At 53.4% G+C, this 26,768-nt stretch overlaps 1 protein-coding gene across 2 annotated transcripts; it reads left to right on the top strand.

Moving 5' to 3' along the window:
* On the top strand, window positions 1-26,768 carry Card10 (caspase recruitment domain family member 10). Of its 2 annotated transcripts, none has more exons than XM_051159937.1 (21): window positions 1-136; window positions 405-656; window positions 1,180-1,317; window positions 3,455-3,780; window positions 7,995-8,189; window positions 9,281-9,436; window positions 10,486-10,611; window positions 12,339-12,530; window positions 13,587-13,712; window positions 14,733-14,848; window positions 15,626-15,654; window positions 16,157-16,280; window positions 21,285-21,444; window positions 21,724-21,835; window positions 22,240-22,483; window positions 22,639-22,708; window positions 23,429-23,522; window positions 24,558-24,716; window positions 24,833-24,948; window positions 25,606-25,718; window positions 26,195-26,768. In XM_051159937.1, exons 1-21 carry the CDS (start codon window positions 7-9, stop codon window positions 26,430-26,432), a joined length of 3,216 nt encoding a protein of 1,071 aa, XP_051015894.1. In that variant the 5' UTR covers window positions 1-6; the 3' UTR covers window positions 26,433-26,768. The 2 variants fall into 2 exon arrangements, with proteins under 2 accessions (XP_051015894.1, XP_051015893.1); XM_051159936.1 differs by having other exon boundaries at window positions 25,603-25,718.

Raw genomic sequence — 26,768 nt, 5'->3', positions numbered from 1 at the left:
CAGGCGATGTGGGGAGGCCGGGGCAGCCGCGGGGCTGGAGGCGGAGCCAATGACCTCGAGGGCACCGCCCCGTCCCGCCGCCGAAGCCGTCGGCAGAGCACGGAGCAGGGAGCCCAGGGCGGTTGCAGCGCCCGTGGTAAGTGCGGTCTGAAGGACAAGGGCCGGACGGAGCGTGGATACAGAGGGACACGGACACGGGAAGGGCACTGTGGGAACCCGAAAGCACGTTTCTGAGACAGCTTGGGACCCGGGATGACTTGGGCGGGACCGCGCGGAGATCTGGGAAGGTGCAGACAGAACAGCCTGGAGACACGGGAGGACCGAGCTTGATAGCGCCGGGACCCGCGGGCGACGCCCAGGTGCGATGGCCGCGGCTCCGTGCCCACCGTGCCTGTCGCCTGCAGACTCCGAGGACGGGGCCATGCAGGGCCGGGCGGACGCGGGCGAGGCCGACGAGGAGGCTGCGGCCGGTTCGGGGTCGGAGGCCGAAGAGGACGCTCTGTGGGAGCGGATCGAGGGCGTCCGCCACCGGCTGACGCGTGCCCTGAACCCGGCCAAGCTCACGCCGTATCTGCGCCAGTGCCGTGTCCTAGACGAACAGGACGAGGAGGAGGTGCTCAGCACCTACCGTTTCCCGTGCCGAGCTAACCGCACCGGTGAGCCCGCAGTCGCTATCGCCAGGGTTCTTGCTAGGCCCTCTCTGGAGCAGACAGCTGGATGTGGTTGCTGGTGCCTATGGCGAGCCCTGTGGGATCTTTCCTGCGATCTTTGACCTCTCTGGTTCTCTCTGTCCCGTTTGTGAGGCAGCGAAACCACTTAGAGAATCAGTTTTTTTTAAGGCAGGGGTCTTAAGCCAAAGAGAGTATTTTGCTTGGGATAAGGCACAGGTGTGTGTGTGTGTGTGTGTGTGTGTGTGTGTGTGTGTGTGTGTGTGTGTGTATGTATGTATGTATGTATAGGGGTTGCTGTGGACCTGCTGCAGTGCAGGTGCTGTGGGAAGGGTCTGGTGTTCCTAGCCAGGACAGACTGAGCTTTGCTCACTGATGTGTTGGGACAGGCCCCTGTGTGTGTCACAGCCCAAAAATCTGGGGAACGTGCGTCCTGGAGCACAGTGGGGGTGGAGAGCAGGGGCACTGGGGAAGCCCTCAATCTGACCCCTGCTGCAACCTTTACCCTCAGGGCGACTCATAGATATTTTGCGTTGCCGAGGCAAGAGGGGCTTCGAGGCCTTCCTGGAAGCGCTGGAATTCTACTACCCAGAACACTTCACACTGCTCACCGGCCAAGAGCCCGCCCAACGCTGCTCCATGATCCTGGGTGAGCAATCTCAGTGGGTGCCCCGGCCTCACCGCCAGGGCAGAGGTTTCTTACCCTAGCCGCCCACCAGAGACCGTCTCTCATTATACCTGTTGGACAGATAAACCGAGGCACAGACCACAGAAGTTTACCCAGAGCCCCACCGCAGGTGGAGGGTAGGCTGGGTCCAGAGTTCAGAGTCCACGTGCTTAGCCTCACTCTTTCTCCTGAAGAATCTTTTCGAATTGTAGTATGGCTGCTCTCGCAGTTTAGAGTGCCTCATGTAAACAAGCAAGAATCGGGGAGATGGCTCCGTGGCTAGCTTGCCCACCCGAGTTTGATCCCCCCAGGACCCACACAGTAGAAGGCCAGAACCCACTACTGAAAGTTGTGCTTTGTCGTCCACATACAAACAAGCTCTCCACCCCCCACCCCCAAATAAAACAGATGTAATAAGACATCCAAGCCCAGTGTGTGGTGTTCACCTGTAACAACACTCAGGAGGCAGAAGCAGGACCAAATTTAAGGCCAGCCTAGGTTACGTAGTGAGCTGCAAGCCGGCTTTGATGACACCTCTAGACCTTGTGTCTTTTTCGTTTTTTTCTGGGACAGTTGGCAAGGCTCCTTGTCTGAGCGGTTACTTGGGACCTTGCTTCCCAATTGTTTGAAGTGACAGCATAAGACCTGGGTCTGAGTGATGCTGTGACATTGCTCGTTTGTGGAATCCCTCGGTGGTGGACAACTTGGTTGTTTCTGGTTCTGTAACGTTTTCTCCTCCTATGGGCAGCCCTGTGCAGTTCTACTCCGAGCTGGGGAGAGTTTATGGAGTGGAGTTTCTAAAAAAATGTATGACTTTTAAGTGTTTTATGACCATAGCGTCCCCCCACCCCCAAGCAGAGTGTGAGGGTCCTCTTTGCTGTACCTTTATAAATCCTGAACATGATTTTGAAACTTTTTTTTTTTTGCCAGACAGTTAAGTGCTGGGAGGCAGAGGCAGGTGGATCTCTGTGAGTTCGAAGCCAGCCTGGTCTACAGAGTGAGTTTTAGGATGGCCAGGGCTGCACAGAGAAACCCTGTCTCAAAAAAATAAAATAAAATAAAATAAAAAACCAACAACAACAAAAACAAAAACATAGAAGATACAAACCTGAAAGCCAGGTTTGTATTTTCTTAAGTGATGTAGTTCATCGTTTACTATTTCATGAACAGTAGTTAAACAAGATGGGCAGAGCAGTGGTATTTATTTTTTATAGTGCAGTACAGTTAAATAAGTTGATACACTGTGTAGTATAAAGAATGAAGCTAGCCGGGCATGGTGGCGCACGCCTTTAATCCCAGCACTTGGGAGGCAGAGGCAGGTGGATCGCTGTGAGTTCGAGGCCAACTTGGTCGACAAAGGGTGTCCAGGACAGCCAAGGCCATATAGAGAAACCCAGTCTCAAAAAACCAGAAAGGAAAAAAAAAAAAAAAACCAAAAACAAAACACCCAAAACAAAACAAAACAAAAGATAAAAAAATTTAAAAAAAGAAAAGAAAAAAAGAGAAGGAAGCTAATAAATTGATGCCACTGTTACTACTGGTGGATTGAAACTGGTTTAGTTTTGTTGTTGTTGTTATGTTTTTATTTAGTTTGCTTCACTTGTTGTTTTGTAGGAACTCTATGTATTATGGGTTTGAGTCCCACTAGAGTCTTTTCTTTCTTTTTCTTTTTGGCTTATTCTTTAACATTGTTATCTCTTTCACTTTTCAGAGTTGTGTTTTGGTTTTGGAGTTTTGAGATAAGAGTTATTTGTGTAGCCCTGGCTGTCCTAGAACTCTGTTGACTAGGCTGGCCTTGAACTTGGAGACCCACCTGCCTCTGCTTTAGCAGTTCTGGGTTTAAAGGTGTGTACCACTGCTACCTAGCCAGAGGGGTTTTGTTTTGTTTGTTTTGTTTTTTAACTTTATTTTAATACAGATTTGTTCACTTTTTATCCTCTCATAACTCCTGGATTTTATGCCTTGTTTGGGAAGACCTTTCCTATCCAACAATAGCAAAGATATCTTCCAGAATTTTCCTCTAGAGATTTTATGGTTAGACTCTTTCTGTGAAGTCCAGCATCTCCCTGGATTTTATTTGACCCTCCTGAGTATTCTTTTCCTCCCCCTGTTCTGGCAGACGAGGAAGGGCCTGAGGGCCTGACTCAGTTCTTGATGACTGAGGTACGGAGGCTTCGCGAAGCTCGGAAGAGCCAGTTGCACCGAGAACAGCAACTGCAGGCCCGAGGCCGGGCGCTGGAGGAGGAGCGGGCAGGGCTGGAGCAGCGGCTGCGGGAGCAGCAGGCGGCACAGGAGCGCTGCCAGCGGCTGCGGGAGGACTGGGAGGCGGGCAGCCTGGAGCTGCTGAGACTCAAGGATGAGAACTACATGATTGCCATGCGCCTGGCTCAACTCAGCGAGGAGAAGAACTCAGCTGTGCTGCGTAGCCGAGACCTGCAGCTTGCAGTAAGCCATCGGGAGACAGTGGGGTAGGGTGGAGGAGATGGGGGAGAGAGGAGAGAGAGAGGGGGAGAGGGGGCGGGCAGTGGGGCAACATGGTCATCAGTACAAATTTCAGAGTCATCACCCACCTGATTTTGACTGAGCATCAGTCCTGGACCACTCTGTGTTCACACTGTACTGCGTACGTTGTACGTTATGACTGGTTCTGTACTCAGACACCCACGCAAAGCACATGACTGTTAGTGACAGGTTTGTTTGCTCCCCCCCCACCCCCCCCCCCCCCCCCCGCCCAAAAAGACAGGGGTTCTCTGTATAGCCCTTGTTGCCCTGGACTTGCTTTGTAGAGCAAGGCTGGCCTTGAACTCATAGAGATCCGCTAGACTTTGCCTCCCAAATGCTTAGATTAAAGGCGTGCACCACACTGTGCCTTGCATTAGTGGTAGTTCTAAAAATGCGTGTTGCAGAATAACATTATGCCTACACATAATGCCATTCTGGGAATAGTTTTATTTTGTTATTATTATTATTATTATTATTTTAAGACGGAGTCTGAAGTATCCCCAGTTGGCCTTAAGCTAGAGATGTAACTGAGGATAGCCTTGAACTTCTGACCCACCTCCCAAATGCTGGAGTTCTTGGAGTCTTGTTTATGTAGTGCTAGGAACTCCAGGGCTTTGTGCGTGCTAGGCTAGTACTGTACCGAGGCATACCCCTACCCTCTGGGAATAGTTTTGGTTATCACAACTAGGACGATGACATTAGCACTTAGTAAGTAGAGGACAAGGATGCCGCCACATGCCCTACCATGCTAAGGATAGCCCCACCACAGATTTACAAAGCTCTGAATGTCAGTAGTGCCAAAGTGATGAAACTCTGGCCTGTAAGGAATCAGTGAGGTCAGGGCTCGGAATGTCAGGTGCAGAGCGTTGGGCAGAGGCCGTGCTCTGAGCCTGTATTCTTTCAGCCATGACAGTTACCCAGCGCAGGTTTCTCGAGTGGCCTTATTTCATCCTCACCAATGCAGGCACATTGTTCAGGTCCATTCCCCAGAACAGATGCAGGGGTCCACACTGGTAAAGAGGCTTGTTACAGGTCTCAGAGCCTACGTATGAACTGCACCTGCCCGGTACCCAAACAGGCCTCCTCCTGGCATGCCTTTCTGCTTGTTCCTGGCTCATGAACTCCCGCTGATGCCTCTCCCAACAGATCCCCAGGTTGCTTTTCAAGGACTGAGGGTCTCTCAAAGGCTGAGGGATGGAACTGGTCTCTCACTCTCCTTCATTTTCCTTGGAACTCCAAATGGAGTTTCTGCCATGTTTGATGACCACTGTGTGTTGTTCCAAGTACCGAGAAGCTATGTGGGTCAGAGGTCTTGTGCCAGCAGCACCCAGCAGGCCCCCCTCTAGGAAAGAGCTCACTGTGGGTTCTGACCTTGGTATTTGGAGTCTTCCCTGATAAGCCTGGCTTTAGTGTTGGTGGTGATGACACAGGTATTGGGGGTCATGGATAGCTTATGGGTCTTTTAAAAAAATTTAAAAAAATTAATTTATTCATATTACATCTCAAGCTTATGGGTCTTTGGGGCACTGTTGTCTGGGTTTGTTTGTGTTGGCTGGCCCAGTGTTTTGGGGGTAGAGGGGGGACTCAGATTGCTGACATCCCACTTGAGGTGCTGGTAGTGTGTTAGCAGTCAAGAGTTTATTGACCATCCTTTGTGTGAATATCTGCTTCGTGTTTGGTGCTAAGTGGAGATTCAGATTGCTCTCAGTTGCAGTGTTAACATAGGGACAGGCCTCATCCTCGGTGCCTCAGTTTCCTCATCCTTAAAGTAACAAGTCACTATGAGGACGGTTTGACATTGTGAAGTGCCCCCGAGTTCTAGGCTCCGTCCTGAGTGTTTGCTCTATGCACACTTTTCACTTCCCCATTGGGGTTGGATGCTGTTGTGGCTTTCATTGCCAGAGGAGGAAACTGAGGCACAGAAAGGTTGTTTAGTGCTCTTTCCTAACATCCGGAGGTTGAAGAGGCTTTGCTGCCTGCCTTGCTGAGGGGCGACGGGACTCGGGGGGCGGTGTCTTCTTTCTTCCCCAGAGCTATTCCTCTTTTTTCTGAAACTGGCATGGGGGCTTTGTCAGGCTTTCCCTGAAGGGGTCCCCCTGCACCTCAGAGAAGGCAGCCTGATGGTCACTGTCCCAGCTGGGCTGCCAGAGGCTGTGTGCTGGCATCCTCTTTGTGAATTGGATCTGCGCACGTGTGACTGGGAGATGTCCTGTGTGTGTCTGGTCATTGGGGGTGGGGAGCTGCTGGGGTTCCGGAATGCCTGGGGGCTGAAGAAGATGCAGGGGAAGGTTTCTTTGCCATCTGTGGTGCGCATGGATGGGAGCATCGGCTTCCGTGGCTGCGCTTGCCTTTAATGGGTAGAGAGTGAGGAGATCAGATGAGCAGAGAAACCCCCACATCCACCTGCACATCTTGGAGCTTTTCCTGTCTTCAAGTTTAAAGAGGCCTTGCAGGTGGAAGCGCCCAGCACAGCCAATGGGGCCAGCCTCAGCAGCTTGGTTTCCTCCCACCGTGGACAGGTGTCTGTGGTGGCTGATTTAATACTGTGTTTTATAGGGTGCAAAGTTAATGAGCTGTTATTTCTAAGCAACATAAATTTAAGGAGCGAACACTGTAATTTCGTGCTCAGGAGTTTGTACACTGGGATTAAAGGCATCGCAGTTTCCTGGGGCTTGCCTGGGGACCTGCCTTCTGCCCGCACCGCACGCACATTGGGGAAGCTGGCTGGCCTGAGGGTCGGGCAGGAACCTGGGTGTGCAGCTGCGGTTTGCTGTGAAGGGTGTGGCCAGACTGGCCCTTGAAACCAGCTGTCTTTCTCCGATGGGTCACAAAGCATGTTTTGTTGAGTGGAAAGGAATGCGGGGGTGGGGGGGGTGGTCAAGACTTTCTGAGTCTTTGTGGAGGAGGAGTGGACTGTTAATTTGCGGAGCTGCTGACCCAGCTTCAGACCCGGGTGTGTATGTGGGCTCTGATCTGGGAGCTGGAGGACCGGCATTTGTTCTTTAGCCCAGGACAGTCTTAGAACACCAGAGGTTGTTGTGGTCTGTCCCTCACAGTGACCTCACTGATGGCCTGCACCTGTTGCTCCTCTTCCCTCAGCCTGGCCACCCCAGATCCCACATGCATTTGGCTAACACCCCTGGCCAAGAACACTGTTCTCCAGCAAACTGACCATGCGTGTCGGACTTTGGGCCAAGTTGCTATCACCAGCTGCCTCATCCCCACCCCAGTTCCCAGGTCGGGCTCTGGCTTCCCACACTGAGCTGGTGACAGGCCAGGGCTCTGGGCTTTCTTTAAAGCTCCACAGTGGCTGTATCTCACTGGTGGTTGCCTCACAGCCTGCTTTGTCCTGTCATTGTCTTCTTCAGTTCTTAAGAGCTCTGGGAGGCAGGGGGAGGGGACAGGCCGCTGGGGTTGATGATAAAACTGAGGCTGAGAGGAGATGAGGTGCTTGTTTAGGGTGGTGGGATAACAGGCAGAAGGTAAGTACTGAAGCCTAAACCTAGATGGGGGGTGGGCAGGCGCGGGGGTATTGCACACAAGCCAGCAAGGCAATTCTCTGGAGAAAACCTCCATAAGGATTTTCTTTTCTCATCCATTTGCTTAAAGACAGGCTCTCACTATTTAGCCCAGGCTGGCCTTGATTTTTTGCCAGGCCTCCTGTTTCAGCCTCCTGAGTGCTGAGATTATGGGCGTAGTTCCTTTGTGAGCTACTACTGGGCTGGAGGGGCAGTCCTCGGCTAATGGTTGGATGAGGCAGTCAGGCCCATCACTTCTCTCTCCTCCTTTTGGTCTAGATAAGGACCTCCAGAGAGGCATGGCCAGGGGCATGCCATGCTCAAGGCCTCCCTCAGCTCAGCAGAGCTGGGCCCATGCCTATTCTCTAGTAGCCTTCCTCTCTGTCATATTGACATTGGCCTAATTGTGCGTTATATGTAGGGCGTCTTGTCGTGTCTGTCCCTGGGAGGCTAGCCTTGGCTTTGCTCTTTTCTCTCTTCCCTATTACTTGCATATTTGACCAGCCTGGCTCCTCTTCAGAGAAACCCCTGCTTGGGCTGTCCAGGGACCTGGGGACACCTTGAGGTGGCTTCTAATGGGTCCTTGAGGTAGCTTCTAATGGGTACCATCCAGGCTGACGCCTGTGTCTTGGACCTCAGGTGGATCAGCTCAAGCTCAAAGTCAGCCGGCTGGAGGAAGAGTGTGCGCTGCTGCGGAGGGCCCGGGGGCCGCTGCTGCCTGGGGCCGAAGAGAAGGAGAAGGAGCCCGATGGTGCGGATCTTCTCTCTGAGCTTCGGGCAGAGAACCAGCGGCTGATGGCTTCACTGCAGGAGCTCCAGGAAGGTCTGCAGCAGGTAGGACCCTGGTGCTGGGGATGCGGGAGCTCCAGGAAGGTCTGCAGCACCAGAGGCTGACACAAGCGGGGGCCCACTTCTCACCTGAAGCTCTCAGTGGAGGGCCCTTAGCATCCTGTTTTTCCTGGGGGTTCAGTCTGGGATCTGAAGCCAACCTCCAGAAGTCTCTGAACCCTATAAAACCGCACCCCCGAGTGTATGTGGGCATTTTCCTGGAGAAAGGGTCCTGATACCTCCTAAAATGAGGTGTTAGAGATCAAGCCCAGGGCCCTGACTTACATACACCCCAGCCCTGGTTTCCCCTGTTGTGGTCGTTTTGTTTGCACCTGGGCTCACTGTAGTCCTGGCTGATCTAGAACTGGTTATGTAGACAGACTGGCCTCAGATCTGTGGTAGTCCTCCTGCCTCTACCTCCCAAGTGCTAGAATTACAGGTGTGAGCCACTGTGCTTGGTAGACTTAGGTTTTTTTGAGACGGGTCTCAGTATATAGCCCAGACTGGCCTTGAACTCCTCCATCCTCCTGTCCCCATCTCCCGAGTGCTGTCCCTGTCTCCTGGGTCACCACTCCTGGTTTTTCTGGAATTTGTGAAGAAAGTTTCTGACCCTGAAATGGTTGAGGGACCCCTAGGTCTGTCTTGGTGGCTCTAGGACTTTCTTGGTGACCTCTCTTAAGTCAATGGCAGTGTGGACTTGCTGTTGTGGAAGGAACAACGTTGTTTATTTTGTGGGGTCTGGGGTGCTTGATGAGATGTGGGCCCAGTGGCTGAATCCTGTAGTTGGAGGTGTGGGGGTAGGTCTTGGGAAGAGTGCTGGGTGTGTGGCCAGAGCAAGTGGGAGTGGGCTAGGGTTTTGTTCACCACCATGGTCCTGGCTGAGCTCAGAGCACACCTTCCTCCACTTCCTCCCTGAGCTGCATCTGTTTTGTAGAGGGCACTCTCCAAGTAGGGAGACTGAGGCCCAGGTACCGAGCCTGGGATTAGAGACATTTGGCTGATTTCGAGAATTGAGAGCTATATGTCTCCCTTTCTCCATGTGCCCAAGGTGGGTTGGAGGGCTAGGGGTTGAGGTGGCCTCCCACTTTACCCTGCAGGAGATGAGCCGGCCAGGGTCTGCAGGATCTGAACGCATCCTATTGGACATCCTGGAGCATGACTGGAGGGAGGCGCAGGACAGCAGGCAGGAGCTGTGTCAGAAGCTGCACGCTGTGCAGGGCGAGCTACAGTGGGCTGAGGAACTGCGGGACAAGGTAGGGGCCACTGCTTGTCTTCCCCCCACCCCCATTCCAATCCACCGACTTCTGCTAAATGCAGGAGGGGGATACTGCCAGGCATTGCCGGTGTACCCCAACAGCCTTCCATTGGTGTCTTCAGCAGGCACTCGGTTCATTCATCCTTGTTTGTCAGTGGGCCTATTTGGGCATTGCAGATTTGTTAATAAACATGTCTAAGAATCCATAAAAGGAAAAGCCAAAACAAACAACCCGCAGGGTTTGGGGATTTAGCTTGGTGGTAGAGTGCTTGCCTAGTATGCAGAAGGACCTGGGTTCAGACCCAAGCTCAGTTCTGCGCACCCATGTCAGGTTTCTCCCAGGGGCTGGTAGGTCCATGTCAGTTGCCCCCATCTGTTATCTGCACTCATGTGCACATACCCCCTACCAACACACACCAAACACACACACACACCACACACACACACACACACACACACACACACACACGTATATACATCCTTAACACTAAATTACAAAAATAAGTCTTCAACTCCAAGGCTTCCACTCCTGGAGAGGGTGTTTCTAGCAGGTGGGCACACAGGGTGCACATCAATGCAGTTCACACAGCTGTAGGCCATGGTGCTGAGAAGGAGTGGAGAAAAGAAAGGGGACTCCGGGCTGGAGAGATGGCTCAGAGGTTAAGGGCACGAACTGCTGCTCCAGAGGTCCTGAGTTCAATTCCCAGCAACCATATGGTGGTTCCCAACCATCTATAATATGATCTGATGCCCTCTTCTAGCCTGCATGTGTATAAGCAGGCAGAGCACCGTATTCATAATAAATAAATAAATAAATAAATAAATAAATAAATAAATATTTAAGAAAGGGGACTCCAGGCTGAAGTTTCCATGGGAGACCAATGTCAGCATGGAGGATGCTGTTGGAGCAATCAAGCCCATTTTACGACTTAGGCAGTTGAGCTCAGTGGGACAAAGATAATGGTTGAGGAAATCCTACTGGGAGAGGTGGGCACTTGTTCCTGGGTTTTTAGTGTTCTGAGGCTGGCCCACCTGCCCTGCCCACAGTACCTGCAAGAGATGGAAGATCTGCGGCTCAAACATCGGACGCTGCTGAAGGACTGTGACCTCTATAAGCACCGCATGGCCACTGTGCTGGCCCAGCTGGAGGAGATTGAGAAGGAGCGAGACCAGGTGAGCTGCAGCCTGCTGCCTGGCAACCCCTCATCCCATCACAGATGTAGGATTGGGAGACTTTAAAAGTGCACTGGTGAGGGCTGGAGAGATGGCTCAGTGGTTAAGAGCACTTCCTGCTCTTTAAAAGGACCCGGGTTCAATTCCCAGCACCTATATGGCAGCTCATAGCTGTCTATAACTCCAAGATCTGACACCCTCACACCAATGCACATAAATTAAAATTAAATAAAAAAATATATGAAAAAGTGCGCTGGTGAGTTGAGATGAGGCTGGGGGGCTAGGGAGACGGGTAAGTGTTTCACGTATACTCAGGCAAGCCTGCGGGTGTGCTGGCTTGTGAAATACGGGCCTCAGTTGCCCACTGGTCCAAGATGACTCTCAGTCTCCCAGAGACTCTGCTCTGATCCTTTCATTGCACAGGGCCCAGAGAGCGTCAGCCTTGCTGATGGCTGCACAGGCAAGCAGGCAGCATTGCAGCAGGGCCCAGACCCTTGGTAAAGCACACAGCAGTCCTCAGATTGCAATCAGGCGCTCTGCCTTTTTCTTTGAGTACTTCAGAGTTCCGATTTAGGTCTGAGCTCCCCTGCCCTCATCCCATCCTCCCGCATCCCAGTTCTCAGCGTGCCAGAGGGACCTGCTGAAGGAGAAATTCTCAACAGTTTTGGCCTGTGTTCTTGGCGTCACAGGCCTGTCTCCTGGGAGGGCTGCAGCGTGGCTGAGGACCTCAGACCAGTTCCTTTATGTTCCTGTCCACTCGGGTCAGCAGGGCAGGAGGCTGTGTTCCTACCACACATGTTGGAATGGCCCTCTGGATCCCCTGGGGGCCTTTAGAATGTAGCTTTCGGGTGCCATCTCAGGCATTGTGATTCTGGTGCTGTGGGGCCACCAGACTACTCCCAGCCCCCAGGCCTTTGATCCTAGCTCCCATAGATGCAGTGTGGGCAAGCCTGGACCTGGGCCTAGCTCTCAGGGACTTCATCTTCACGGGAGTAAAGAGCATCGGCTGCTCCGGGCTGGGTTGGACTCCTGGTGCCTGTAGGGACCCAATTATTGTGATTAAAGTTAGGTGCACAGCCGGTCTCCTGAAAGTGGCTTTTTGTTTGTTTTTGTGACAGGGTTTCTCTGTGTAGCCCTGGCTGTCCTGGAACTCATCCTATAGACCAGGCTGGCCTCGAACTCAGAGCTCTGGCTGCCTCTGCTTCCTGAGTGCTGGGGTTTAAAGGCATGCGCCACCATGCCCAGCTAGAAAGCATCTTAAGTTTAGGGTGTAGTGTTCTTGGACTCTGGCCTTTCTGGCCAGGGCAACCTGTAGCCCTAGTGGTGTTGCTTTTCCACATGCAGGTGAGGCCAGTGGTCAGTCTTCTTCTTTGTTCAGTGGCTCTTAGCCTTCCTAACATTGCAACCCTTTATTATACAGTCCCTCATACTGTGGTGAGCCTGCCCCAGCCATACACTTATTTTCACTGGTACTTCATAACTGTAATTTTTGTTACTGTTATGAATCATAATGTAAGTATTTTTTGGAGATAGAGGTTTGACAAGGGGGTTACAACCCCACAGGTTGAGAAACACAGTCCTGGTCTATGTAGGGATGAAATGAGCTGATGACAGACCCAGGGTCCTCATAAAGGAAGCACCCCACAGGCGACAGCACCATCCTTGTTCCATCCAGCTCACTGAGCCAGCATGACTCCCTCAGAGCCTGGCTACCCTGCTCTCTCCAGGCAATCCAGAGCCGAGACCGGATCCAGTTGCAGTACTCCCAGAGCCTCATTGAGAAAGATCAGTACCGCAAGCAGGTGCGGGGACTAGAGGCAGAGCGTGACAAGCTGCTTACCACAGTCACCAGCTTGGAGGGGACCAAGGCCATGCTGGAGGCACAGCTGCAGAGGACGCAAGGGGGCTCCTGTCTCAAGGTGAGTGGGGCCAGAAGTATAGCACCCTGGGACTGCGGTGCTGGGGACTTGGGGAACCTTGCTTTGTGGGGAAAAAAATATGCTGGGTTTAAGGCTGGGCTTCCGCTGTGAGCTTTCAGCCAGGCTGGGAACATGTGGGCCTTACTGAGGCACCTCAGCTGGGCGGGAACGTGGTCAGATTGCAGCTGAGAGGTTGTAGGGTGGCCTCTGGGTTTCTGTGATTGATTGCTTTGGCATGCAGGATGGTTTGATCTGACTGTAGACAACTCTGCAAGCCTGGATGCCAAGGACTCTCAGAGGCCGCTAGTCTAGTCTAGTCTAGGCCTCGAAGTCCCACAAGAGAACAGTTGGTCCTGTCCTTTCATAGTGAGGGAGCCCAGAGGGGGTCAGGGGGCTGCTGGAGGTCACACATTCGGGCGGTACTGGTGCAGAGCCTGGAGCCCTGCTAAATCAGACCAGTGGTCCTTGGGCTCTGTCGGGAGCTCTGCTGTTCCCTGTTTTTGATCACTTGTGATGAACTTGTGGAGGAGTAGGAGGAAGAGGCATGAGTGTGTGATCACTTATGTGTCAGAACCTCGTTGGCTTTTGCTCTGACGTAAAGACAGACCAATTCTGCCCCACCCGGGCCTAGTAGGGTCTCTCCACCCACTTAGCCTGGTTCTGTGGGTTTCAGTATTGCAAATCCTAAACTCTGTTGTGGTCCTGCCTCAGGACCTTTGTATGTGCATCTGCCCAGATCTTCCTTCCCAACTGTACCTACTTAGTACCCCGGAGTCTACTGTTCAAGTCCCACTTTGCCTGGAAAGCACTGAAGTGCCAGGCAGGGTGGGGCCTCAGTTGTGCTCTGTGCCCAGAACACATTCTTTCTGCTGTCCTCACCTTTGGGGTGATTTTGTTCCTCTGCTGGCTTGTAGTCTGTGCCCCTCTGAGGCGTGGGCTCTGTGAAGGCCCAGATCTGGCACCCTCTGCCTGGCACATGGCAGGTATGCAGAACTGCCTGTGGCCAGCCTGGGTTCTGCCTGCTCACCCCTCCTCCCTCTCCTCACCCTCTGGCAGGCCTGTGCCTCCTCCCATTCCCTGTGCTCCAACCTCAGCAGCACCTGGAGCCTCAGCGAGTTTCCGTCCCCACTGGGAGGCCCGGAAGCTACAGGAGAAGCTGGGGGATCTGAGCCCCACACCTCGGTAAGACATCACCTATGCCAAACACAGGGAACCCTGGGACTTTCCTGTGTTGCCAGCGTGTCATTTGCTCATTTTGCCAGCCATTGCACGTCGCAGACAAGCTCAGTGAGGCCCAGGGAGGTTGAGAATCTTTTTTTCCCTCCCAATGTGTGTTTGTATGTGCAGGTGTTTCTGCATGTTCATATGTGTGCTGGTACACATGTGTATGCATGTGGAGACCAGAGGTCAGCCTTAGGTGTCATTCTTCAGGAGCAGTCCACCTAGTTTTTTTTTTTTCTTTAAATTATTATTTTTTACATTTTTTTTTCAGGTAGGGTTTCTCTGTGTAGCCTTGGTTGTCCTGGACTCACTTTGTAGACCAGGCTGTTGTCAAATTCACAGAGATCCACCTGCCTCTGCCTCCCTGAGTGCTGGGATTACAGCAGTGTGTTATCATGCCTGGCTATTAATTTTATTTTTAATTATACATATGTGTGCTCATCTGTGTGTGGGTGTGTGTGGGTGTGTGCACATGAGCGTGGGTACCCTCAGAAGCCAGAGATGTCTGGTCCTCTTGGAGCTAGAATTAGAGGTAGTTGTGAGCGCCTGATGTCGGGGCCAGGAGTAGAACTTGTGTCCTCTGAGAACAATACAAGATCTTAGTGAGGCAATCTCTTTGGCCCTTACTTCGTCTCTTTTTGAGACAGAATCTCTCGCTGGCACCTGAAGCTCTTGGGTAGGCCATGCTGACTGGCGAACAACCCACAGGGATGCTTCTGTCTCTGCCTCCCTATCGCTTCTCACTGGGATTACAGTGCGTACCACCATGCCCGGCTTTTTTGTGTGGGAGCTGGGGATCCATACTTGCTCAGCAGGCACTTCACTGGCTAAGCGTCTCCCAGGGCCCGCAGGTGTGGGGAGCCCTTGTACAACTGTAGGCTTGTATACCTTTCCTTTTTCCTGGGCCTCAGGTCCTGTCTGTGAGCTGAGGGCTGGGGTGGGTGAGTTTGATACGACAGCGCCTTATCCTGGGGGTTACAGGAGGAAGCCACAGACAGTGAGAAGGAGATCAACCGGCTTTCCATTCTGCCCTTTCCACCCAGTGCCGGCTCCATTCTCCGCCGGCAGCGTGAGGACGACCCAGAGCCCCCTAAGAGGTAACCTGCTGGTGGGGGTGGGCAACAGGAGCTCCTCAGTGACGGTCCCCAGTTAGCTGCCAGAATCAGGCAGGACCAGCAGTCCCCTCGCCTGGCTGCCCTGAAGCTGTCAGAGCCCTAGAAATAGTGAGGTCCAAAGAGGAACCAAGTCGGGTCAGGCTAAGGCCAAAGGGCAGAGTGGGCACAGTTGGAGTCCAGCACTCGGGTGGGAAAGTCACAGGAGGCAGCCTGAGATATCAAATTCTCAACCCCAGAAGCCTGGTTTGTCTCAGGTTGGGGATACAGAGAAAGTTTCCAGGGGCAGGGTACCCAAGGCAAGAAAGCCAGGCCCCAGGTTCAGTCAGCAGCAGCAGGCAGGTCAGAAACCCAGCCACATCCGTAATGGCCAGAGCAGGATGTGGGATTTCCTGTCTCCTGGTCCCTTCCCATTATTGCCTTCCCCCTCTGAGTGGCCTCCTGATGGGAGGCTGGGCTGGAGGAAGCTGCGGTGCCCACAGGCTCGCTGTGAAGTGATGTGCTCTTAGAGGGGTGAGGAGGGTGGTCTAGCTCCGGAAGTACAAGAAGGAGCCAAGGAGCGAGAGATCAGGGGAGGTGGCATCGAAGGACAAGCCAGTTGTGGATCAAGGCACTTAACTCCTCGCCTTGTGGCTTTAGGGGGCTGGGTGTCTTGGGTGTCCTGGGCCTGGGTCCTGGTCATTGATTGCTGGAGGACTGAGGCAGGAGGTGGGGCAAAGGGCCACAGGTCTCATCTGCTACCCCTGTCTCCTCTCCGTTTAGGTCTTTTAGCAGCATGTCGGATATCACAGGTAATTGCCAGGGCTCTGGGGGAGGCCCACTTTGGGGGATCTTCTTGCATCTGACCTAGATCCTGTGTGCTGTCTGGTTTTTTTTTTTGCGACAGGGTGGGGAGTGGGGTTTGAGACAAACTGATTTTGTAGACCAGGCTGGCCTCGAACTCACATTGATCCACCTGCCTCTGCCTCCCAAGTTCTGGGATTAGAGGTGTGCGCCACCATGCCTGGCTGTGCTGTCTGCTCTTCTGGCCTGTCTTCCCTTCCCTGTGGCTTGTCTGTGCCCCTGAGCAGTCTGGAAGGCTGCACTGGAGGCTCGTGAGAAACAGGGTCCTGCTTTCACACCTGCTCTTGGGTATGCCACGTGGGGCCCCTCAGTTCCTGCCCACCTCTTCCTCCTTTAGGAAACTGGAGCCTCACCCCGTGGCCCTGGCCCTAGCCTGCCAAACCCCCTTTCATCGCCTTCAGCTGTCGCTGTCCCTGTTTTCTAAACTCCTGACCTCCTCTTCCTCCCCAGGGAGCGTGACCCTTAAGCCCTGGTCCCCTGGCCTCTCTTCATCATCATCCTCTGACAGCGTGTGGCCTTTGGGAAAGCCGGAAGGCCTCCTGGCCCGGGGCTGTGGCCTGGACCTCCTCAATAGGTATGCAGTTCTCCAGGATGGTGGGGTAGGGTTTGGGTGTCACCTGCGTCTGTGTAGGGTCGAGGGCTCAGCTGGGAGGCGGCGGACCACACTTCTGTTCCAGGCATCTGTGAACCTTAAGATCTTCAGACAGTGGCAGCCCCTGGATTCAAACCCTGTTACCATTGTCTGTGCTATGTGAGCTCTGGCTGCTTCCAGCTCCTGGGGTCTCAGTTTCCTCACAGGCTAAAGGCAACAGTGATTTTTTTTTCATGTGGGTGTCTAGAAATTTCTGGCTCGGGTGAACAAAGCGTCCAGCTCTACCAGGCCCAGTATTAGCTGCTTCTGCTGCCCTCGTTCCAGCTTCCTTTCTGCTAGTCTTCTCTGCTCCAAGCTCTTTGTGGGCAGGACCTGAGCCACTGACTATGGCAAGGGCCACCACAAGAGCCCCTGTAGCTGTTGTGGCCACAAACCCCAAACAGAAGTTACAAAAATTGGAGCAGGATGCCCTGAAAATGACCCACTCTGTTCATGGGGTGGGGTTGGGGGTGGTGGTGGTGGGGTGGGTGAGAAAGATAGCTTCCCTGCCCCACTGCCCCCACATGACCTCTGAACTCTGAGCTGCTTTAGAAAGGAAAGGTTGGCCGGGAAACGGCCTGGAGTCCGTGAGGAGGGAAGAAGGAGAGATGGAACATGACAGTTGAGGTCATACGAGTCCCAGTGGGCTCTGTGACTCGGACGAGGACACGTGGCTTTTGGCTTGTGCGAATTAGATGGCTGGGAGGATGCTGCTGCCGTTCTACGCCAGGGCAGTCACTAGCTGGTTAACTCCTGGGACCAGGCGTTGTTTTCACTGTCCCTATTTCATAAATTACAAAACACTAATGAATTTGCTTAAGGCACCCAGCTGAGAGGTACCAGGACTGTCTTCAGGGGCCAGGTCACACTTAGGAAGCACTGAGTGCTAGCCACTGTGTGATGGGGTTGGGGTAGGGGATTGTCATGTCAAACAGAGCAGGACCCAGAGGCCTCCTACTTCCTAGAGGCAGCTTGGCCAGGCCTCCAGCACCCCACCCACCCACCCACCCTCCACCCTCCGCTCCTGTTGCAATCCCAGTGTCGGCAGTGGGCCCAGGGTGACATTGTCTCTGCCTCTGCAGGACGTGCTGATGGGGGAAGGGGCGGAGGTGCCTCCCTTCCTGCCTGCCGTGGCCCTTCCTCCAGCCTGGCTTGCAGCAGGGTGCTGGCTTCCTTCCAGGGGGCGCCAGGATGCAGTTCTGGGAACGAATGCCTGGCCCAGCCCTCCTGGGCTTGGGCTGTGATCACCATGGCCGCCTCTGCTGCTGTTCTGGGGAAGAGGGCATTGGAGGAAGAATACAGACCAGGCTGGGCTCTGGTGGCTGAGGGAGAAAGGGACAGGCTCTTACTTAACTGCCGGTCAGGGAGACCCACTGGGGTCCCAGGATGGGACTGTGGCAAGATAGGAAGAAGTATCCATTGTCTTAAGTTCAAATCTTGCTGTTCATTGCTACCCTGGAGGCTTGGGAAGGCCAGTGTATTTCCCAGTGCCTCAGTGTCCCCTGCTGTGTGATGTCGGTCTATGACAATGTCTGTCTCTGGGATCTTTTTTATTTTTATTTTTAATTTTTATTTTTTCTTCAGGGTTTCTGAATTAAGCAGTACCTGGCTCATTCTTGGGTATTCTAGCTACTACAGTGGCTGTACAGAATCCATATGGGTGTGTGTATGTGTGTGTGTGTGTGTGCAAGCAAACATGGTCAATGTAGTAGACCATGGGAGTGTATGCATGCACAGGTGTGCTGGCCCATGTCTGCAGGTGTGCCGGTATGTGTGTGCAGCTGTGCCAGCAGGTATGTGCAGGTGTGCTGGCATGTGTGTACAGGTGTGGAGGCCAGAGTTGAGGTTAGTGACTTCTTGTTGTATGATTGTTGATCTTAATTCCCTGCATGGTGTGTGTACGTATGTGTGTGTTAGGGGACAGGGCTGAGCAGGGACAATGGGCAGTCAGGCACTGGGTGGGTATAGTAGAGCTAGAAGATGACTGGACATATGACTGTGTGGGGGAGATGATGAGGGAGTCCAAGAATGATGTGAGGCACTGGGTCTAGAGAGAGTTAGAAAATCAGCAGGGCCCTGCACCTGTCTTTCAGGACCTTACATGGTCTTAGAGATCTCTAGAATCTTCTGACTATACATAGAGAAAGTTCTAACAGTCTTTGTCCAGGTCTCCAACACACTGGTTGTGTCACCCTTGGCAAACGATAACTACTTCTTTTTTCCTCCTCCTTCTCTTCCTTCTTCTTCTTTTTCTCCTCCTCATCATCCTCTTTTTTTTTTTTTTTTTTTTTCTGAGACAGGGTTTCTCTGTGTAGCCTTGGCTGTTCTGAACTCACTCTGTAGACCAAGCTGGCCTTATACTCACAGTGATCCACCTGCCTCTGCCTCCCAGAGTGCTGGGATTAAAAGCGTGTGCTGCCACTACACCTGGCACGATAACTTCTTTGTACCTCAGTTTCCCATATTACCAACACGATAGCATCATTACCAGAAGCATTAATGCTCCTAGTCTGTGCAGCTGGTCCCTAGCTGATACAAATCAGTCCCATGTACACCCTGGAGACCATCCCACAGTGCCCTGGGACAAGGACACTCCCCGGCTACAGAGCCATCATCACTCACTGCTGGTAGAAGTAAGTGGCAGGTTCTCTGACATGGCAGAGGAGGGGCTAGGAGCCCCTCTCAGAGTTGGAGAGCCCCTGTCTTTCTCAGGCCCCAGTGCCCTAGTCTCACACAGGGTCAGGATCAGCTAGTGTGCCCTACTCTCCCCGTTCCTCTGAATCTGCTGAGGTCCCAAACTAGGGGATCTCTGCACACTATTTGCACCCAGCCCCAGGCTGGTCCCAGACACTGACAAGTGCTTAGGGTGGGCTGCTTGTGAGGCTCAGGGAAGTCACAGTGTCCTTTGGGGACCCTGGGAGGGGTGGTTGTCCTCAATGTTCCAGAGGAGGTGTGCCAGAACTGAGTCCTTAGGTTGTGGGGTCGGCAGAGGTGTGGGAGGAAACTGAGAGCAGCTGTCTGGAGCACTTAGGGATGATGACCACGGTCTGTGGGTTTGCAACAGTTGGGGAACCTGGACCAATGGGATTGTCCTCAGTCCTACATGACAACAGGAAATTGCCAGAGTGGTGGCTTTTTTTTTCAATTATATTTTGTTTATTTAATGTGGGTATGGGTGTGAGTGTGTGGCATGTGCGCCATAGAGTAAGTATGGAGGTCAGAGGACAATGTGTGGGATTTTGCTCTCCTTTTCGATCATGTGTAACTCTGGCCACCAGGCTTGAGGCATTTACCTGCTGAGCAATCTCACTGGCCTGGCCAGAGGGTCTCGAGCACCTCCCTTGAGGGCATAGTGCCACATTTCCACTCACATCTAGACGGCTTGGGACGAGCCGGGCCTGAGGGGTGGGACACGGGCCTCAGTGGTTAGTCAGGCCATGATGCTGTTTCCCTCTATGGCACTCTGCTCTCTCCGCTTTTCTGACCTCACATCTAGGTAAGAAAAACCTGGAAGATCCTGAAACCAAAGGCTCCTGAGACAAAGGTCCAGGCTTGGGGATGTGGCTCAGTTGACAAAGAGTACTTGCTTAGAGTACACAGAGCCCAGTACTGTGTGAACCCGACATGCTGATGCACACTTGTAATCCCAGCACTTGGGAGGCAGAGGCATCAGAAGTTCAAGGTCATCCTCAGCTACATAGAGAGCCAGCCTGGGGTACCTGAGAGCCTGCCTAAGAGATGGAGTGTGGTCCAGTTTACTGGAGAGGAATCATGATTGCATTTTTGTTGTTGTTGATGTTGGGTTTTTTTGTTTTGTTTTTGTGTTTTGAGACAGGGTTTCTCTGTGTAGCCTTTGCTGTCCTGGACTCACTTTGTAGACCAGGCTGGCCTCGAACTCACAGAGCTATGCCTGCCTCTGCCTCCCGAGTGCTGGAATTAAAGGTGTGCGCCACAAGATTGCATTTTGTATCCTATTCTGGTGAGAAGAGAATTAGTCAGGGCCCTGGTGGCATTCCACGGCCACCTACCTGCTCACCACTGTCATTTGACCCTCCCACTCACAGGGGCAGAGGGTTGCTGTTGTCACCCTCATTTTATGGACAGGCAGCCAGTTTGTGAGTCCAGGGCATGCTTTAGATAGAGTTTAGTGCAGGTGAGTCCAGACTACAACATTTCAACATGAGGTTGTTATCTGCATAGTTTATATTTTGTGCAACTGAGTTACCGGAAAAAAAAAAAAAAAAAAAAGGCAAAAAATAAAAATCTCATAATGTTTAAAGTAACTTAAGATCTTGTGATTGGACTCCACTGATTGTTATCCAGGGTGGCCTGTGTGCCATGGGTTGGACATGCGCGTGCGGCACCTGGTGTTTCTTGCTGCTTTTGTTGCCACTGTTAGTATCGAACCTTCTTTAAATCTGTACTTTGTGCCACAAGCTTCCTATCACCCCTGAGGCCCCGCCCACTGTCACAAAGTACCTTTGTTCCCTATGGTGAGGTGGCCCAGGGCCATCTTCCCTACCCTCTGCTCTTAGCCCCATCCAGGTCAGAGTCTAAGGGATCCCCCCCCCCCCAGGGCCTGTGAGCTAGACAGGCTGTAGTTCTTCCTCAGTGTGCTAGACACTGGTTTTGATGTTGGGGCTACAGGCTGGATTTTACAGATGTGGGGCCCTGAAGGGCTTTGAAATGGGCAGAACCGAAGAGGAAATACAAAACGTGGCACAGGAGGTGCTGCTGGGGTAGGGGTGGGGACAAGGGGGTGGAAGAGGCTGTGTCTGGCTTGAGTTTTGAAGCAGCGGCAGTGTGACCAGACAGGGGAGCGGGTAGTGCGGACAAGGGTACTTCCAGGTCCCTGGCCCTGGATGAGACCGAAGGCAGCAGAGTCACGGGTGCTCTCCATGTTCATCGCCACAGTGCTGACTCCCATCTCCCTCCTCTTTTTCTCAGGTCTCTGGCCATCCGAGTGTCTGGCTGGAGTCCTCCTGGGGGCCTGGAGCCTCAGGATAAGAGTCCGGATAGCCTGCCTGGGCTTGGGGACAGATGGTCTGGGGCCGTGGTACGAAGGGTGCTGTCTGGGCCTGGGTCAGCCAGGACAGAACAGAAGGAGGTGAGACCACCCCTCCCACTCCCCACCCTTACCCCACCCCCATCTCAGGATAAAGAGTTCTGCTTTAACAAGGGTGGACATCAGTTGGGGTGTGGTGGTGGGGGCAGCATCTGTGGGTGGGGCTTTTGGTGGGGGAGTGGGGTGGCGATTGGTTGAAGTAGAAGTCGCTCTGACCTGAGCCTGCAGTGAATAACATCTTGATTTGGTAGAGTGGGAGGTAGGGCAGGATGACAGAGCTACATCCCTAAAATCTTTCATTGTCTGCCTGGGTTAACTCAGCCAAGGGCAGAAGGCAGTGGCCTGGAGGGGGCCGGCTTGGAAGCTGAGGCTCAGCAGAGGACCTTGCCCTGGAACCATGGCTCTACATGTCCCTTCCTGCTGGACTCAAAGGGTGAGAGTCTGGCCTACGGGAGAACCTGTAGAACTCAAGAGACCCAGCCAGTCAGGGCTCCTTTCTGCTTTGGACATGGGTAGGAATAGAAGGGCCCAGAAGCAGATGTAGAAGCCCATGTCCCAGTGCCCTGCAGGGCTGTGGCCTCATTTTTGTGGGTGCATGCGTCCTCTTTCTGCATTTAGTAATGGCTAGTTGTGAAAGGAACATTGTATTAGGAACCCAGAGAGCTGGCTTTGACTCCTGGCGCTGTTTGTTAGTGACTAGGGAGCTTCAAGCAAATCCCGACCTCTTCTGTACCTCACTTGAAGAAGGTCCTTGCAGCCCAGGCCTATAGAGGGTCCCTTGAAGCTGATCCCTGGCCTCATTAGCCTCCTGTGTCCTCCTTACCGTGCCAAACCCAGCCTGTCAGTCCTTCCATGAGGCCCTGGATGCCTGGGCAAAAGGGCCGGGTGCCGAGCCCTTCTACATCCGAGCCAACCTCTCCCTCCCCGAGCGGGCGGATCCCCACGCCCTTTGTGTGAAAGCCCAAGAGATCCTACGGCTAGTGGACCCAGCATACAAGCGGAGGCAGGAATGGTTCTGCACACGAGTCGACCCCCTCACCTTACGGGACCTGGACCGGGGCACTGTGCCCAATTATCAGAGGTGATGCTGGAAGCCGGGGGGCGGGGGGGCTCCCTGTGGGTAGCTCTCTTTCTCCCGGATTCCCTCGCTGCCTTCTGTGACACCTTGAGTCGGAGGGGAAGAGATTCGGGCTTGCTTTTTTTCTTCCAAGTGTGTGACCCATCTTCTTCCCACAGAGCTCAGCAGCTCCTAGAAGTCCAGGAAAAATGGCTGCCATCTGGCAGGCACCGAAGTCCTCGAAGCAATGTAAGTAGGGGTGGCGGGAAAGGAATGGCATCAGAGACAGACCAATGGGCTGGTGTCCAGGCAGAGGGGCGGGCTGAGTATTTTGTCATCCTTGAGGAAAGAGAAGAGGGGTCCTACTTTACAATGTGTGTAGATTTAATGGATTTACTGCGTGCCTAGGAGACAGAGCGTGAGCTTTCCTGGGCAGGATGGTTGAGAGATGGAATGGGATGGGATGGGCCTTGTGCTCAGGAATATGCGCCAGAGAACAGCAAGATTCTCTTTTTCAGACCCTGGGCTGGGTCACCACTGTAAAGTGGTAAAGTGAGGTTCCCTGATAAGGTCCCTGGGAGACCCCATTGCTGGAGAGTTGCCAGCGAGTGTGTGTTCCAGGCATATTACCATGAGCTTGCAGCCATGTGGCTGTGCTTGCGTCTCTGCTGCTACTGGAAGTTGTTCTCCTGCCTTCTGGACAGCAAGCAGCTTCTATGAGTCCATGCATGTCTGGGGCCTAGTGCTCGCCCCCTGTGTTTGCATTGTAGGAGTCAGGCTTGGGCTACTCAAGATTTTGATGCTAGTTCATTGCCTGTGGGTGGGCTGGGCTGGGGAGGGATAGGTGGGGGATGGGTTGGGGTGGGTGAGCTATATGTAGACATGTTGAGCTTGGACGGCAGCAATGGCAGGATACTCCCTGGGCTGGATGGGTTGTGCTTAGCGGATCTTCCGTCCTTGTGTTCCCAGCTGAAGAAGCGAGCCCTGGGGCTGGTGAGGCCCAAGCCTGCAGGGGGCACTGCAGGAGACTCAGCGGACCAGCCACCTGCAGAGCTCTGTTCAGGTGAATCTGAGGGCAGGGGAGCCGCCCCACTGCTCAGGTGCCCAGTGTACCTCTTGAGTGGCCGCTGGTTTGGCAGTGGGAACAGTCTGGACTGACAAGGCTCCCTGAGGGTGGGATGGATGGAAGATAGCCCTTTGGCAGGTGACGGTGCGTGTATGTGTGTATGAGGGTTGACATCGGCACCAGCCACCACACCAAGGAGAGGAAGGGGCTGGGGAGGAGCCAGATGAGGAAGTGGCACTTCTGAGGGGTACCGTGCATGTAGAGGTTAGGGAAGGTTTCGGGAGAGAGGCCCCTTTCAACTGGGGCCCCCAAAGAGGAAGAGGAGCCTACTGACAGGAGGCGTGGTTCATGTACAGTCACAGGAACGTGGTGTGGGTGGTGACTTTGGAGGGCAGTGGGTGTGGAGAGACGGTCTGAAGTCCAGGACACTCAGCAACCCCTTGCTCAGGGGCTTCCTCTCTAGTAGTGAGACAATGTAGTTAGAGTGAGGTGCCGTGTAGCATGTGCTAGGGACCTAGGAAGGTGTGACTTGAGCTTGGGATGGCTAGTGGAAGTTACCTGGGCTGACAGATGCGGATGCATGGCTTTGAGCTGCAGGCAGAAGCCCTCACAAGGCAGGCAGCTTAAAGCAGGAGCACAGTCAGAGGCTGTATTCTCACCTCTGGGAGGCTGTGGCCTTTGCCCTGGGATGTTGGGAAGTCAGTGGTACATTGAAAGCAGCGAATCACATGATCTGGTAGATCATTGGAAGCCTCTCCCTAAGTGCTATGTGGGGGAGTGACCTGTAGGGGGCAGAGCCGAGACAGGATCAGAAAGATGCCTTCTGCCAAGAGTCCCTGCTCTTTTCTGGTCGTGTGTGAGTGCCTGTGGGTGAGAGAGAGAAGGGGGAGGGAGGAGAGAGAGAGAGAGAGAGAGAGAAAGGGAGAGGGAGAGGGAGAGGGAGAGAGAGAGGGGGAGGGGGAGAAGAAGAAGGAGGAGGAGGAGGAGGAGGTGTTGGCTTTAAGTGCCTTTTCCGTACCCTCTCCTCTGTAGAGTTAGAGCGAAGCCTCAAGCCCTACAGCTTGGTGCGACCACTATTGGTATCTGCCCTGCGGCCCGTGGTCCTCCTGCCTGAGTGCCTGGCTCCTCGGCTCATCCGCAACCTGCTGGATCTGCCCAGCTCCAGGCTGGACTTCCAAGTGTGCTCTGCAGGTGAGCCTGCCATCTAGATGGGTGAGTGGATTGGCTGGGAGGTAAGGGGTAAGGGGTGTGCATGTTGGTGGCACTGGGTAGCCAAGCCTGTGGCCCTGAGTCCTGCATGTCCACAGAAAGCCTCTCTGGAGAGGAACAGTGCACACCCTCAGCTCCTGGAGCCCCAAAGGCCTGGCCTGCCACTCCTGGGCTGGGCAGCAGGATCCGTGCCATCCAGGAATCTGTTGGGAAGGTAGGTGCCATTTGGGACCCAGAGGCAGCATCTGGGTGTCCTGCTGGGCTTCTCATCACCTCCCTGGGGTAGTTGGGTCAGGACCATAAAATAACTCTTGGGAATCACCTGAGGAGTGGGCTGGTATTTCTTCTTCTTCTTCTTCTTCTTCTTCTTCTTCTTCTTCTTCTTCTTCTTCTTCTTCTTCTTCTTCTTCTTCTTCTTCTTCTTCTTCCTCTTCTCCTCCTCTTCCTCTTCCTCCTCCTCCTCCTCCTCCTTCTTGTTTTTCAAGACAGAGTTTCTCTGTGTAGCCTTGGCTGTCCTGAACTCACTTTGTAGACCAGGATGGCCTCGAACTTACAGAGATCCACCTACCTCTGCCTCCCGAGTGCTGGGATTAAAGGGGTGCACCACTATGCCCGGCTTGGGCTGGTATTTCTTACCTGAGCATCCTCATTTCTGAACTTCTGTTATCCTGCTTGCTGGCTAGAGCCACAGGGAGGTGGCTGGTGGGGAAGTTGGGATCTGATCTTCCTCCAGGTCATTCATGAGCCTGGGTCTCCAGTCTTTGGTTCTTTGCTCATGAAGCAGGACTTTTCCTGTGGGAGGTGGTGACAGGATGGGCGCAGCGGGGGAGGTGGGCCCAGGAGTAAGCTGTCTGTCTATCCCTCCGAGAAGAAGCACTGTCTGTTGGAGCTGGGTGCACGGGGCGTGCGGGAGTTGGTGCACAGTGAGGTCTACCCCATAGTCATCCACGTGGAGGTGACAGAAAAGAACGTCCGTGAGATCAGGTGAGTGGTGGCCATGTGTGGGCGCCCCCTGGGGAAGCCTCTGTCTCTGCATCTGCTGCCTGTCTGTGTGTTTGTATTGTGTGTATGAATTATGAGTTTGTATCTTTAGAGAGGGTTAGGTCCATATTTTGTATATCATGTGTATGTATGTATCATAGGCATTTATACTATGTGTCTCATAGATATGCATGTATCAAACATGTGTTTGTATGTCATGCACTGTAAGTGTATCTTGTCTCTGTTATGCATGTCAGGCATGCCTCATACAATACATATTATGTATTATATATGTATCATGTTTCATATATATATCGTGCTTTTGTTGTATCATGTGTTGTATGTGTGTATTGTATATCAGTATGTTTTGGTGTGTGTTACATGTATTGTATATCAGTATGTATTGGTGTGTGTTATGTGTATTGTCTGTCATGTATGTCTATACATACAATGTGTATCATGTGCTTCTTCCTCTCCAGGGGCCTGCTGGGCCGGCCAGGCTGGCGGGATTCAGAGCTGCTCCGTCAGTGCCGGAGCTCAGAACAGTGGCTCTGGGGACTGCCGTGTTCCTGGGTGCAAGTGCCTGCCCATGCATGGGGCCATGCAGAAGAGCTGGCCAAGGTGGTGCGTGGCCGTATCTTGCAGGAACAGGCTCGCCTTGTGTGGGTGGAGCGAGGCAGCAGCCGAGGAGGCAGTGGCAGCAGCAGTGAGGCCTGAGGACCCCTCCTGTACCTAGGCCTTTTCCAGCCACTATCCAGACCTCCTCCATCAGATGCTTGGCCTCCTCCATCAGATGCCTGGCCTCCTCCATCAGATGCCTGGCCTCCTCCATCAGATGCCTGGCCTCCTCCATCAGATGCCTTGCTTCCTCCATCAGATGCCTGGCCTCCTACATCAGATGCCTGGCCTCCTCCATCAGATGCTTGGCCTCCTCCATCAGATGCCTGGCCTCCTCCATCAGATGCCTGGCCTCCTCCATCAGATGCCTGGCCTCCTCCATCAGATGCCTGGCCTCCTCCATCAGATGCCTTGCTTCCTCCATCAGATGCCTGG

This window comes from Acomys russatus, chromosome 17 (assembly GCF_903995435.1).
Source record: "Acomys russatus chromosome 17, mAcoRus1.1, whole genome shotgun sequence".
NCBI lineage: Eukaryota > Metazoa > Chordata > Mammalia > Rodentia > Muridae > Acomys > Acomys russatus.
Note: the sequence above shows the minus strand (reverse complement) of the source record. Positions and strands in the feature narration are given on the sequence as shown.

What these genes read in the sequence shown, in the direction of transcription:
- Card10 (XM_051159936.1), top strand. Translation starts at nt 7, where the DNA reads ATGTGGGGAGGCCGGGGCAGCCGCGGGGCTGGAGGCGGAGCCAATGAC. An exon ending in CTTCCTGCTGGACTCAAAGG is followed by an intron (nt 21,836 to 22,239) that starts GTGAGAGTCTGG and finishes TGCCAAACCCAG; the next exon opens with CCTGTCAGTCCTTCCATGAG. An exon ending in AAGAACGTCCGTGAGATCAG is followed by an intron (nt 25,719 to 26,194) that starts GTGAGTGGTGGC and finishes CTTCCTCTCCAG; the next exon opens with GGGCCTGCTGGGCCGGCCAG.